The 13,230-nt window shown below is 33.5% G+C and overlaps 4 protein-coding genes across 5 annotated transcripts in view; 2 read left to right on the forward strand and 2 right to left on the reverse strand.

Moving 5' to 3' along the window:
- Positions 1-137: 137 nt before the first annotated feature.
- LOC135836162 (RAB6A-GEF complex partner protein 2) lies at positions 138-2,500 on the reverse strand. The gene is made up of 8 exons (XM_065350805.1): positions 2,222-2,500; positions 1,978-2,099; positions 1,777-1,884; positions 1,498-1,647; positions 1,288-1,400; positions 1,034-1,186; positions 779-956; positions 138-680 (listed from the first exon to the last, which is right to left on the reverse strand). The coding sequence occupies exons 1-8, from the start codon at positions 2,347-2,349 to the stop codon at positions 481-483; spliced, it is 1,152 nt and encodes a 383-aa protein (XP_065206877.1). The 5' UTR covers positions 2,350-2,500; the 3' UTR covers positions 138-480.
- A 92-nt stretch (positions 2,501-2,592) lies between these two features.
- On the forward strand, positions 2,593-4,956 carry mRpL37 (mitochondrial ribosomal protein L37). The gene is made up of 7 exons (XM_065350804.1): positions 2,593-2,728; positions 2,913-3,264; positions 3,352-3,585; positions 3,747-3,866; positions 3,950-4,236; positions 4,331-4,503; positions 4,630-4,956. The coding sequence occupies exons 2-7, from the start codon at positions 3,089-3,091 to the stop codon at positions 4,882-4,884; spliced, it is 1,245 nt and encodes a 414-aa protein (XP_065206876.1). The 5' UTR covers positions 2,593-2,728; positions 2,913-3,088; the 3' UTR covers positions 4,885-4,956.
- Positions 4,957-5,535: 579 nt separating this feature from the next.
- Bet3 (blocked early in transport 3) lies at positions 5,536-7,011 on the forward strand. 2 transcript variants are annotated; one of them, XM_065350809.1, is made up of 5 exons: positions 5,536-5,717; positions 5,795-5,971; positions 6,110-6,304; positions 6,374-6,556; positions 6,630-7,011. In XM_065350809.1, the coding sequence occupies exons 2-5, from the start codon at positions 5,933-5,935 to the stop codon at positions 6,747-6,749; spliced, it is 537 nt and encodes a 178-aa protein (XP_065206881.1). In that variant the 5' UTR covers positions 5,536-5,717; positions 5,795-5,932; the 3' UTR covers positions 6,750-7,011. The 2 variants fall into 2 exon arrangements, with proteins under 2 accessions (XP_065206881.1, XP_065206880.1); XM_065350808.1 differs by having other exon boundaries at positions 5,536-5,712.
- Positions 7,012-7,723: 712 nt separating this feature from the next.
- RhoGEF64C (Rho guanine nucleotide exchange factor at 64C) overlaps positions 7,724-13,230 on the reverse strand; it is a 163,796-nt gene continuing 158,289 nt past the window's right edge. Inside the window, exons 5-13 of the mRNA XM_065350807.1 lie at positions 12,867-13,036; positions 12,301-12,664; positions 12,031-12,153; positions 11,561-11,701; positions 9,208-9,315; positions 8,863-9,018; positions 8,608-8,727; positions 8,374-8,475; positions 7,724-8,206 (exon numbers count right to left, since the gene is read on the reverse strand). Coding sequence (XP_065206879.1) covers positions 8,075-8,206; positions 8,374-8,475; positions 8,608-8,727; positions 8,863-9,018; positions 9,208-9,315; positions 11,561-11,701; positions 12,031-12,153; positions 12,301-12,664; positions 12,867-13,036 — 1,416 coding nt within the window. The 3' untranslated portion in view covers positions 7,724-8,074. The remainder of the gene's footprint in view (positions 8,207-8,373; positions 8,476-8,607; positions 8,728-8,862; positions 9,019-9,207; positions 9,316-11,560; positions 11,702-12,030; positions 12,154-12,300; positions 12,665-12,866; positions 13,037-13,230) is intronic.

A 13,230-nucleotide genomic window follows, 5' to 3' on the forward strand; every position in this document is an offset into this window, starting at 1 on the left:
ATCTACATTTTTGCGCATTTTACCTATTTAAATATCTATCTGGTATTTTGATTGATCTTTTTAAAATTGAAAATCCGCATTATTATTTCGATTTCTTTCTTCAAAAAATCTCTTTTTAGGTATTTTGAAAACATTTATTTTTATTTCAAAGTTCAACATATAACATGATTATGTAGGTATTCAACAAAATGAAAATAGAAAAAACATTGGACCATAATATACAAAACTTTACACGAAATTCTCACATTATTAGACATAGGTAATTAATTTACAAAATCAACAGATGATTAATTCTAAAAATAAAACAAAATTTTTCAAATGACGGGTAAATTGATTTGGGCGACAGAAAACGAAATTTCAGACTCATACAACTAGAAAATATTTTCCAACTTTTTTAGACAGGAATGATTAGTCAGCTGATTTCCTAACGGTAGATACGTAAAAAGCTTCATAAACATGCTCATATGAGGAGAAATGAAACTATATCATCAAGCAGGATTTCGTTTGCGAATGAAGGTCGGAAATAGTCGCAGTAGGATAAATTTGAACTGGTAAATTCCATTTCATGGTTTCAATATTGACACATTTTGGAGCCAGCCGTACGTTGTCCAATGGATTGATTTCTTCGATGCCTTTAGCGCAAGTAACGAATTCGAAATGCAACTTCCATTTCAACGACACTGCGAACACATTGTATGCTCTTATTAATTACCAGTTCTTAATTACACTGGTCGAAAGCTAGACACTAAGGTCTTTATCATCCCAAAAATGAACTCACCAAGATTTGTATTGAACACTGGAGTCACGTGTAACGGAATAGGCAAATTCAGAAAACACTGTTTCATATTCAAACAAAATTCCGTGCAATTATTGAAGGTGGTCACTGCTTTGTCGTATTTATTCGCGTTTCGATATTTTTCACTAATAATTTCTTCGCATTGTAGACTGACTATGAACTGTATATGAGAAATTGAATATATTATAACACAGAATACATCTTTCAGGAGGAGAATGTAAGTATGAGATGAATTACCTGTACACAACGTACTGTGCTTGAAGAAAAATCAAAAGTGCCGACGATATCTTCGCCCAGTTTATATGTACTTTTGAACAGGCAAAAAGTTGCCACTTTACCTTTACCGTTGGTAATATTATAAAAACTAGTGCTTCGTCGTGCTGTAATATTCTGAAAAAAAAATTAATTATAATAAAAATATACGTTAACCGAAAAAGTCCTGTTTTAAGATTCGATGAATTTTTCAATACTCCTGTTAAAAAATTACTCACTTGTAATACTTGTAACGTTGGCTCTAGTTCCTTATCTTTTTCACAGATATCCAAAAATGGATTACTAGGTGACAAATCAATACTATCTTCGCAAACATTGACTTCAGGGAAACCTAAAAGCATAATGAGTGTTCAAGATGAATCTGATGATCGTGTTCAACATGAATTTAAAAAAAAAATCAAGAAAATAAAATAATATTGCTTTTTTACCATCGATAACTAAGATTCGGAGCGGTATAGTTAATTCTTTCATGGCACTGTTGATTCGCTGGGTACCGATTGTGATTTTATACGAATATTTTACCAATTTCCCGCGATACGATGGTGGAATTTCATTCGGTAATGTTTCTGTATACAGAACTGAAAAAATCGAGGAACACATATTCAGTAAAAGAATGTCAAGATACAGGTTTAAATCTGTCTCGTAAAAACTGAGAAGTATGTGTTGCAAAATACAGATCTAAAAAATTTAATAAAATTGGTACTAACAGGATCTGCTTTCACCAGGATTTAATTTCATGTCGCAAAATAGTATCTTCGGCTCAGTTTTAAAAACTGTAAGACCGCTGTCTTCCTTGCATGGGTAGAATGATGTATCTGAAGAAACGATGAAATTTTATAGTCAGAATTACGTGGCATAGGCCTACTTACAGAAAAGTTACCTAAAAGATACGAATTATGAATACTCACCACTGTTGATTGAATGTGAAACCAGATTTGATCCTTCAGCATCTCGACCTTTGATCATGTTTCCGATAGTTTTACAAGAGCAATGGATTTGAGCACTCGACAGTGCCAGCGTTTCAATGTTTCTGCAACATAATATCCAATCCACAAAATTTAATAGCTCATCGATAAGTACATACAACGCACATAAACGTATTGAAGTAATTTATTTCACTTACTGATTGAATTTAGATCGTAGTTTTCTTACCTGAGATCATTAGGCAGTCTTGATCCTGGAATAAAAGGAGATCTGTTGGTGAAAGTAACACAGCATCCGATACTATCTCCTGGTAAATATACCGGACCACCGATCAATTTAGCACCGATTTCAATCATTTCAAGTCCAAGTAGATAGAAGTTGTATTCCTGATACAGTTTTCTACTATAAACGGAATGAATAAAACTGTAATAAGTTTTATTTTACAATTTTTAGTTGAATCAACTTCATATTAAAAATCAAAATTGCTGATACTACCTATGATACCTATGATAACTGATAGTGAAGAAGAAGAATATGTGAAAAAAAAACAAAAACAGATGTTTCACACGTAGCGCTCCATACGTGTTAAAAGTGAACTAAAAACGAAAAATAATGGAGGACCTGGCATTCGACAGTTACGTTGGGTGTTTTTTATCAGAATATCAGAAAAGAAAATCCGTAATTGAAATCTGACTGAAATGTGTGAAAAAAAATGAAAAATATTTAATTTTATGCGTAAGTATGCTTCAAATTTGTAATTTATCGATATCTTGAAGGTATCTTCAATCTTTAACGGTTCTATTCTCTTGCTTCATATGTTACATAATTAATACATAATCCATTGTGGTTGAATTGTTTCCATGCTTCACTCATCATTGCATCTCACCGGTAATTCTTGCTATTTTTTTTATTGTTGCAGCTTATGTTCTACGATTATTCTCAAATTCACTGATCATACTTGAAGAATATGAAACAGCAGCTCTTTTCAACTTGATGGCGTTGTAAAGAAATAGAATAATCTCCCTTGGAATTGGTCGGTGTTTCGACAAATATTTAACAGAAATAGTGTTGAATTGATCTCAAACGCGAATCAAGATGAAGTTGACAAGCGTTTGTTATCGCGGTCACAATATGTACCGTTGGATCAAAAGACAGTGGTTCTTTCAAGGTAAAAAACCATTGTTGAATACACCTATGCGAGATATTTTAAAACGTCAAGGTGTCCAGGTATATGAAGCTGCTGAAGTTATGCAAGAACCTCCAATCAAATGGTAATCTCTTTTCGAATCACAACGTTGATGTTTTTTTTTTGAATTTTGTAATTTTATAATTCGTTTTTTCTGTTTCATCAATCTCAGGATGGAACCGATCAAAACAGTTGGCGTAGGCAGGGTCACGAAATTAGACGATGAGCATCCGTTGAAACAAGACAAGCCGTGTCTGTTCTATCGCGATCGTAACGTTTTAGTGGAAGGTCTAAATCAAGCCAAGCTTTTCACTAATACCGTAGAGATTGAAAGCGGTTTGCCTGAATCGCTATTGAAAACTAAACAGGAAATCGACATCGCAAATTTCGAAGAATCCATTCAAATGTAAGGGGAATAGATCTTCATTCGCATAAAAACTCTTTATATTTATTATCACGCGTAGATCTTTTCTGTATAAAATTCGTTATAAGTAATTATTGCGACGAGTTTGTAAATTTTACATGTTTTTTTTTTTTTTTTTTTTTTTTAATGTCATTTTTTAATAGGGCTATAGCTTCAGCTGTAGTTTATGATTCGACTCAACAAAAATTACCCAAACGAAAAAATCCTGAAAATCCAGCATGGAATTATCCACGTGATTACGGTATTATAGATAGTCGTAAGAAGTGAGTCACTACCTTAGAAGAAAATCTAGCTCTCGCTTACTCTCATACTAATGTTTAATTCGATCATCTGTTTGCCATTTCAGCTATATTATATGCAATAGATTTATTCAATTGTGTGAAATGATCGCCAGTTCTGAATCGAAGAATAGATGTAAAGTTCTAGACGCGTTTTTCTCGCTTCCTTTAATCAGAGAACCAGATAATATCCAATTACAATTAAGAGCTGATCTTTTGGTACTAGCTTCGGATCCTATCAAGCCCTTAGCATCGGCTGAACTTACCTCGGAACTTCGTGTTCCGAATTTAGATCCGCTCAAGTACACGGTATCGTTAGATGAAGAATATTTCTACGAATTGAAAAATGCCCATCGTAAGCGTCCCTTGATTTTATGGGATTTGGTTTTGTTCTCGATCCACTATATTGAGTTTTATTTCGTTTGTTTGTTTTTCTCTCTCTCTCGTAGCCCTGAAAACAAAAAATGCGCCTTTCAAGTACCCTCACACGGCGCTGATACATTTCAACGAAACCGAAGTGAGAAATTTATTCGGATCACCCGTCACAGAAGACCAAATAGTGGCTCGTTCGTTGATGAAAGCGTTTACGATAGCAGCTGCTCAAGCTCGTTACCTCTACGGCGTAAGTATCTTCACATGTTCTATCTGTGGAGCTTATTCATACTGAATTACACTTATTTGAATGTTCAAATGTAGACATAAGTATTGGATGTGTAAACGTAAGCCTATTTTGTTTTTCATTTTCTAGGACAATGTTGAAGAATTACCAGAACCGATAGTGGTACAATGCATACAAACGGATGCGAAATATTTCCATTTTAGCGTATTCCAATTAAACACATTACGTTGGCCAACAGAAAGTACAACTGTTCGTAATATCTTCTGGCATGACGCAATATCACAGGCGTACGAATTTGGCGGTTATTACGATGGGCGTCCGACTATATCATCGTATAATAACGACGTATTTAAGACGTTTTTAGCTTTTTACAAAAATTCGTAATCGTGAATTGCGTGAGCTTGTTGTAATTATTGTTAGAAATTATTTTCTTAAAAATAAATTCACTTCATTTTTTTTAGTGTTTATTGAATTGCAAATAAATCACACTTGATTTGTTTGGCTGGAATTCGTTGGAACGATGAATTTTTAGAAATCAGATTTTCAGCTGCTTTCAAGCTAACATTTCATCAATCTTAAATATTGGTCTAAAATGACGTGTTTTTTTATATATTTTTCTGGTGGCGAGGTAAAAATAAACTCCTTTTCCAAGAATAAGAAAGGAGGAAGCCAGGTCTAACAAGGCAGGAAGTGTTATCCGGGATTGGGGTAGCAGTAATCCTAGCTAGGTGCTTAGCCAGAGCGTCGGGGTATGAATTCCCACGGAATCTTCGAGGAACGAAGATTCGACGTACGGACGTTCTGTCACAAGAAATTTCTTCAAAAAATGTCTAATTTTAATTTTAACTGGTGGCAGTGGCAGCTGGAAATAGGATCATTGCACCTTGCAGCAGAATGTATTGGTGGACAATGAACATAATTATTTTCCCAATTGTACCTCCCCTCCCCACCACAACCATGGATGAGTCTACCTCTACCGGTTATCAGTTTGTTTTCACCCGCCTCCTCCCCGCCATCCCATGAATTCATTTCATCTTCATCTTGTTATCAGTTGCATGAAAGCTTACATTACATTTTTGGCGATTTGTGGTTTGTTTGTACCTGAATTAGGTACTTGAGGATAATTTTACAACCCACAACTTCTGAACATTCTCATTCGTACACCTCGGTTTGTTGTTCACCTCCATCGTTACCGTACCAAATTCTCGTCAAGTAATGTAATTTTGATCATTGTAATTGAAGTAAGATAGTTTTAAGCATACGAATGATCATTTTCATTATTGTAATATTGTAGATGCGTTAAACGTTGAAGTAATCGAGTACGTTTCGTTGATCGAGTGGAATTATTTCGATTTTTAATCTAACGCTGGCAGCAGATGAGCTTCTAAAGTAGAAACTTTACTAAAGTGTTGTATTGATAGCTGTAAAAACAATGTCCCGTCAAACGACGAAACTGGATACCAAGAAAGTGGTAATGTAACTCGACATAGCTTTCATAATTTTTGATATTTCTACGATAGATACGATTGATACAATTTACCTAACTGCAGGTCGAGTAATTCAGAGTTTGAAATACTAATTACTGAGTAATTTGTTATCATTTCTTTAGAATGCGGAATTATTCACACTAACTTACGGAGCACTAGTAACCAGACTGTTGAAAGATTACGAAAATGTAGATGACGTGAATAAACAACTAGAACGAATCGGATATAATATGGGAGTACGTTTAATCGAAGATTTCCTAGCACGTACAAACTCCGGCAGGTGTACAGATTTTCGTGAAACATCGGAAAAAATTCAAGTACGAATGACTGATACTATTATTTATTCCTGAAAGTACTCGCATACTAAGTGTGTTTTCGTTGCATAGTTGGCTTTCCGCACCTATCTCGGAATTTTCCCTCAAGTTAACAATTGGAACGCGGCCGGAGATGAATTTTCCTTGATTTTCGATACCAATCCGCTGACAGAATTTGTAGAATTGCCCGATCATTGTTTACAATTAAAATACAGTAACGTAATGGTGGGCGTTTTGCGAGGAGCTTGCGAAATGGTCAGTTTGCCAGTTGAAGACTGTAGGGATAGGCATATTGAAGCAAAAATCTATACAGATTTTGGTTTTACAGGTTCAAATGGAGGTAAACAGTTGGTTTGTACAAGATCAGTTGAAAGGTGATAACAGTACGGAACTTCGAATAAAGTTCATCAAAAGATTAGAAGACGCGATACCGATTGGAGAAGATTGATTTCCCTTACGTTACCTTAATTTCAATCTCACTACTTTACAGCATCGTAGAACATTATCTGAAATGATGAATTTATCTCTATGCGTTGGTTGGTGTATGATATTGTACAGAATACAGATGTTCATTTATTGTATTTTACAGGTATACTATTCATCGAATATAACCTATTCTAGGTTGAACGTATTCCATATTCGTGTTTAGCAATTTTTATTTACTTATATTTTATACAGTTTAAATATTAAAAGTTTTTAATGGCGTTCTACTCGGTTGTCGGTGTTTTTAGAGCAAATTTTCCCCGTTGGGTGACGGTATTCTAATCAATCATAGCCTTCTTTCAATTAATTACCTGATATTAGGAAAATTCAAGTATGCCTTATTAGCTACATTTAGCGGGCCCAATATTATATCAAATTCGTATTGGGGGCGGGGCTTATTTTCAAAGGGTTCTTCTCTCCTGAGGCCCCTTTTGATTTTTGGTCCGAAATTATATCAAATTTTCATATTGAACGGGTTCGAAAACGTGTGTTTTGATACCTCACACGATAATTGAGCTCATTTCAAAGTTTGGGTCCCTCCCTTGAAGCTCCTTTTGATTTCAGCCCCGAAATAATATGAAATTTGTGCTAAGGAGGTTCCAAAACATGAAACTTGATATCTCACCATTAAAACATCATTATGACCTCAAATTCGTATCCGGCGTTCTGAAATTACGAGAAGACCCCATTAAAATGTAAAAATAGCTTTAAAATCGTGATCAGCGACCTCAAATCAAGAAGTACTCATTGATATTGAAAAAGCTGTATCATAAGCAAGCATAATAAATGAATTTGCCGGTAAAAATTAGTGGTAAGTACCCCTGCAAAAAATCACGATAGGCAACCTTTCTAACCGTGACTAAAGATCGACAAAAACATAATTTGAAATTCTGATTTAATCATCTGCGCTTTTCACTATTTTAAACAAAACTTGGCAACTACTTTTATAAATATTTATTTTCAAAACCTAATACAAGACATGGACATACATTCAACAAAATATAAAGGAACATTTAAAATATTTTTCTTTTTCATCTTTTCAATACTGTGACTAAATTTATACGCGTTGTTACAAAATCTTAAATAATAAATAGGTACAAAAATATACACGCCATTCGTACATTACATTATTCTAATTACTATAAAATTAACGAAATCAACGAATAATTATTCTTAAAATTAGCATTGGTCTTGAAAATTTATTTTAAAAAAAACAATGGTTCAATGGAATAAAAATTAAAAGCAAAAAAAAATCAACCGAGTTTAAAATTACAATTACAATGATAGGATTTAATTTCGCACTTGCATTCCATTTATCATAATATTGGCCAGAGCATTTCGACGTTTTCTCCAACAACCTAGCCCTTGACTATGATATTGCAATTGTTTATACCATTGTTTGGTGCGTTCTTCGTCTTCGCCCTGTTGATCAAATTATTCAATTAGTAAATCTAATGAATCAATTATAAGGAATGTATAGACATTTAATACTTTGAAATATGTATCAAAGAGAGTCTCATATGTACTATGACCATTTTTATATTTCGTTTTTTGTCAAATCTTTAATTTCTAGAACGACTCCTACTCACCTTAAAAATATAGGTATCTTTAGTCGGTATCTCTTGAACTTCAAAATACTCCTCGCAACCACTATCGCAATAAATAACACAATGATCCAAAAATAACGGATCCTGAAAAAATAAAACGAAGTATTCGAATAGAATTAGGTACTCGGTTAATCAGCTCATCGCTTCATAAAAACAAACAAACAGCACAAAGTGTCATTTCATCGAGACATATATAATAAAAAATTTCCAACTCACTCTGACTAGCGAATATTTTCCACCTTTTTCTTTCATTAGAAGTAAAGAAGCGTCACGAATACCGTTCTTTTGAGGAAACATTAACAAATCGTCGCAATCCGGATTATAATTTTCAGTTGGCTGCGCGCAAAAAAATAACCAAACAATGATTATGAAATAATTCAACTCATTTGCAGGAAAAATAAACAAGAGACATACATATAAAAATAAATGAAAAAAAGTAAATAAATGGAAAAACAGTAAGAAAATAATTACTTTTCCAAGAGTGACTAGCAAAGCATTTACTGGTATAACTTTTATAGTGCGACCAGCGCGTTTCCAATTGTAATCTGTAGGTTGAGCGTAGAATAGTCTGCCTTCCATGGCAAAACGCACTTCATCATGGCCCCATTCCAGTACTTCAACCGCGATCTGCATAAATAATTGAGTGTTATTTTATAAAAATTCCGTACAATATTGCTTCGTCATATTCGACCAATATTTTCAGTTATTTAGAATGATGAATTTGTGTTTTGAGAAGTACACAATCGAAAAATATAGGTTGGTAGATGCACATAAGCATGCAGTTCAATTGTTTGATTATTGCCTACTGAGACTTACCTTCTGTAATTTCAGACTTAAAATATCATCCACATCGCCACTCACACGTCTTCCATTCATCATCGATATTCTTCGCCATATTTTCGTACTGCCGATATCCTTCGTTAACTAAATCACACGCAAGTAAAATAGAAATTAAATATATTGAGAAGAAAAAACATGAAAAAACAAAGTTGATTGAGATTTCATGAAAATTGTTTTTACGTATAAATTAGGTATAGGTACATATAATACAAAGACAGAAAAAAAATGATATTTTGTTGTGGTGTTTTCTCATCTTTGAAAGTACTACAACGAAACATTCCTAGTTTCAAACTGAAAATCAAACATAGATAAAAAGTGATTAAACATGTACGTAATCAGAAAATATTCAATTTAGAAATATTATCAGAAACAAATATCACTGAAAAAAAGCAATTAAATTGACGAGCTAAACAAGATAAAGTGGGACATTTTATATCGATTCAGTGCATACAGGTAAATAGAAACATTGATGAAAATTTTTCATAAATTCTCCACTTTTGCGTACGTTAAAATTTTTTCTCAAAAAAAACGTTTCTCAGTCAGTCTTCTAAGCAGCGTTCGCACTTTTCTACAGAACCCTCAAAATAAAAAAAATGACAAAGTTAAATAAAAAAATAATAATGAACTTTTTTAACATTGAATTTTCCAATTTTTCAACAGAGTTCCTATCAAGAAAAACGTCGTTCATCCTCCCCCCCCCGCCATCCACTCTAAAAAGATCATACAAAAATTTCATTCATTTTATTTTTTGAATTGTTTCCAAATCTGGCGGCTGCGTCCAGAAAGGCCAACATTTTTAAAATACCATGGAAGGGATTTGAACTCAAAAATTGAAATTTTTTAGGAACATTTATTTATTCTTTTTCCTGATTAACTTACTTAGAGGCCTGTTGAAATGAGCCTTGAGCTAATTTAGAAGAATATCTAACGAAAAAATTCAAAATTTTAGAAAAGTTGTCACCAACTTCTCTTTTTTTACTTGTTCTGATTTTTTTTTAAGTTTGGGGGCTCTGTGTACAAGTCACAGAGGGTCAAATTTGTGAAGGAAACAGAGGTGTTTTTTCCCCTTGAAAATGGACGTTATTTACTTAGAATTAATAATTTTAATGCATGAATTGAGAATGTTCAAAGACAATTTTCATTAGGTTTTATTTTTTTATTTATTTTTCAACTCAAGTGGAGGGGGGTGGGAGTTGAAGCAAAAAAACGGAGAAAAAAATTTTACACGTAAAAATAAGGATGGCTCTAGAACATCCAAAAGAAAAAACTTCTCGTTTTTTCAAAGAATTTCCCCATTTTCCTGCTATTTTTAGTGCGATGCTACTGAATGAAGAAGGAATTTGAAAAAAGTTGTGCGGTGGCGTTAAAAACCAAAAAATGTTTTTTGGGTGCCTGATTTGAATTCTTATTTCCTAATCAGGTTCCAAAATTTTGAAATTATCGAAAACAATTGTTCAATCATAACTTATAAGTTCATAACAATTGTTCAATCATAACTTATAAGTTCATAACAATTTTTCAAAAGTTTCACATACTTGAGAAAAAAATAAAAAAAACAAAAACAAAAAAAATGCAAACTATTTGTGCAACATTTTTTTGAATATATATTTTTTTTAATTTGAATTTTTGAAACCTCTATTTGAAATAAAATGAGAAAAAAATCAAAAAAACAAAAAAATTCAAACCATATTTTGTACAAAATGTTTTATAATATTTTTTTTTTAAATTAAAATTTTGAAACCCCTAGTAATAGAATGAGAGTATGAGTCAGAGACTCAAAAATGTTTCCAAGGTTTTTTGACGTCACTGTTCAATCAATTTTTGAATCTCTCTCCTTCCCTCTTCTCACCCAATCCAAAATTCCAAAAGTTTACAAGGAAACTACACCTAGACCTACCTATGCGGAAGTGTTTCGGTTTTTGAAAGCTCAATAAAATATCAAAATATATGTAATAATTTTGAGAAAGTAATTGGTAAGTAAACATGTTATTCTTCAGAAAAAAATCAATTTTTTATTCGGAATTTCTTTCCTTTTTTTAGCGACAGAAAAATGCTTCGATTTTCTGAAATTCTGCAACAAAATTTTGAAGATTCATTTTTATTCTATCGAAATACAGTAAGTGTGTGAATTTTTCAACATAAAAAACCGTTGCAATCGATTTTTTTGTTTTTTTTTCTGACTTGGAAAATATGAAACAACATTTTAAAATAATGAAATGTTAAAATAGTAATTTTCTGCAAAGTTTTTTCAATTTTTCGAATAATTATTCTTCTCTGTTCGTCCTCTTCATCAAAATTGTACGTAATAAAAGTCTTAGGTTCAAATTACCGAATTAATGTGTTCCAAATGTAACTCGATATTATGCTGGGCCTCTTTCAATAGCTCCCTTTGAACGGTATGATGTTCCGGAGTAACTTTATACAACCGCGACAACAGCAGAGGATATTTGGTCACTCGCTGCACCGGTACCTACGAAAAAAGAGTAAAAAGAAAGAAGAACACGTTTAATTAACTCGTTGGAAGCAATACGAGAGACTATGATACTAATTATATAACACGAAATAGTTATCTGCAGTCGCAGATAGGTTGGCGAGTTATTTCGCGACATATCGCGGTTTTAACTTGGCCTCATCTGCGGATCGTTAAATGATATAATTACTGTAACATTTTTCTCTTTGAATTTTTTTTCTAATTTAAATTATTGGCGATGCGAATCTCCGCTGCAGAGGTGAAAGGACTTGAACCGGTTACACGCGTTCTAGGTACTCACTACTCAGTATACGTATCTATCTACTCACCATTAAAAAGGAATTAAGATTCATTCTTCTTAAAACGGTATTCTCCATTTGCGAAACTCTTAAAAATATCTTGAGGAGTTCTTTATCTTTTTCCAAATTTGCCAATAGTAAAGCCGCATTACCCTGTGAAGAAAAAATACACACACACGAGTCGAGATATTAATCACGTTTCGAAATCTATCAAGGTAAGGATACGAGTACTCGTATGCAGTTTAGTGCATTCTGTATAAGTAATGCCTCTCTCTGTGGGTAGGTATAGGTAATATTTACCTGTCTAGTGCAATACGATTCGAAAGCATGTAACATCGGCGCAGCTTCTAAGAATATTTTACCAACGTTAAACGTCAGCAGATCTTCATCTCCTTGCTCGATGGCTATTTCGTAACCGTCTCGCAGTTTCTCGGCCAGCGTTGTATTATGTTCGAGTAATTCTTCGACGTTTAAGAATATCGACGAGAGTTGCTCCGGCGTCAATAAACCAGCCACCAACATCGGTTTGTAGAATTCGTCTAGAATTATATGCAAATCGCGCCCGTATTTTTCTTCGGTTTCGACAATTTCCGCGATTATTTCACGCCTTTCGATGCGTTTTTTCGAACATTTACGGCATACCAGAGGAGCGTAAATTAGACCGCTGTAAAATAACAGAGTACATGCATAAGAAGAGTAGGTAGTAGGTACATCAGCATCAGCATAATATTGTTGTATACAGCGGTAGGTCTTAAGGTATTTGCTCGCTTTAATGCGGATAGCGATAGATGTACCGCGGGTGAATATACCTTGGTGAAGGTTAATTTCGCGTATTATTATTACGGTTAAAATTACACAATACGTACTTGTCGGATACTTGAACTTCGACGAGTTGATCGCAATCTTCGCAAATGTGTTGCGGATCTTCTTGCATCGAACTAGCTTGCACGTGTTGCCATTTACTTCTAGAGCATTTACTAGTCTCCGAACCGACGCCTGAGTCGTTTCTTTCTATATCTGTCGAATTTCTGTACGTCTGTGAAGAAAAAAAAATGAGAAGATTAATAGGGCTATTAAAATTTATTTATAAAAATATGCGAGCTTATTTTTTCAATTGGAAAGCAACAGGGGCCCTGATGGGTCTTGTATACCTACAATAAATAAGAGGATATTTACACACACATTAAAGAACCTCTCAGTCACAGTCATCGATTTTGCTCTTTTTTGTTT

This window comes from Planococcus citri, chromosome 2 (assembly GCF_950023065.1).
Source record: "Planococcus citri chromosome 2, ihPlaCitr1.1, whole genome shotgun sequence".
In the NCBI taxonomy this organism is placed as follows: Eukaryota; Metazoa; Arthropoda; class Insecta; order Hemiptera; family Pseudococcidae; genus Planococcus; species Planococcus citri.

What these genes read in the sequence shown, in the direction of transcription:
- mRpL37 (XM_065350804.1), top strand. Translation starts at nt 3,089, where the DNA reads ATGAAGTTGACAAGCGTTTGTTATCGCGGTCACAATATGTACCGTTGG. An exon ending in CGAATTGAAAAATGCCCATC is followed by an intron (nt 4,237 to 4,330) that starts GTAAGCGTCCCT and finishes TCTCTCTCGTAG; the next exon opens with CCCTGAAAACAAAAAATGCG. An exon ending in AAGCTCGTTACCTCTACGGC is followed by an intron (nt 4,504 to 4,629) that starts GTAAGTATCTTC and finishes TTCATTTTCTAG; the next exon opens with GACAATGTTGAAGAATTACC.
- Bet3 (XM_065350809.1), top strand. Translation starts at nt 5,933, where the DNA reads ATGTCCCGTCAAACGACGAAACTGGATACCAAGAAAGTG. An exon ending in AAACATCGGAAAAAATTCAA is followed by an intron (nt 6,305 to 6,373) that starts GTACGAATGACT and finishes TTCGTTGCATAG; the next exon opens with TTGGCTTTCCGCACCTATCT. An exon ending in TGCGAGGAGCTTGCGAAATG is followed by an intron (nt 6,557 to 6,629) that starts GTCAGTTTGCCA and finishes TTGGTTTTACAG; the next exon opens with GTTCAAATGGAGGTAAACAG.
- LOC135836162 (XM_065350805.1), bottom strand. Translation starts at nt 2,349, where the DNA reads ATGATTGAAATCGGTGCTAAATTGATCGGTGGTCCGGTATATTTACCA. An exon ending in AGACTGCCTAATGATCTCAG is followed by an intron (nt 2,100 to 2,221) that starts GTAAGAAAACTA and finishes ATTATGTTGCAG; the next exon opens with AAACATTGAAACGCTGGCAC. An exon ending in AGTGTTCAATACAAATCTTG is followed by an intron (nt 681 to 778) that starts GTGAGTTCATTT and finishes ATGTGTTCGCAG; the next exon opens with TGTCGTTGAAATGGAAGTTG.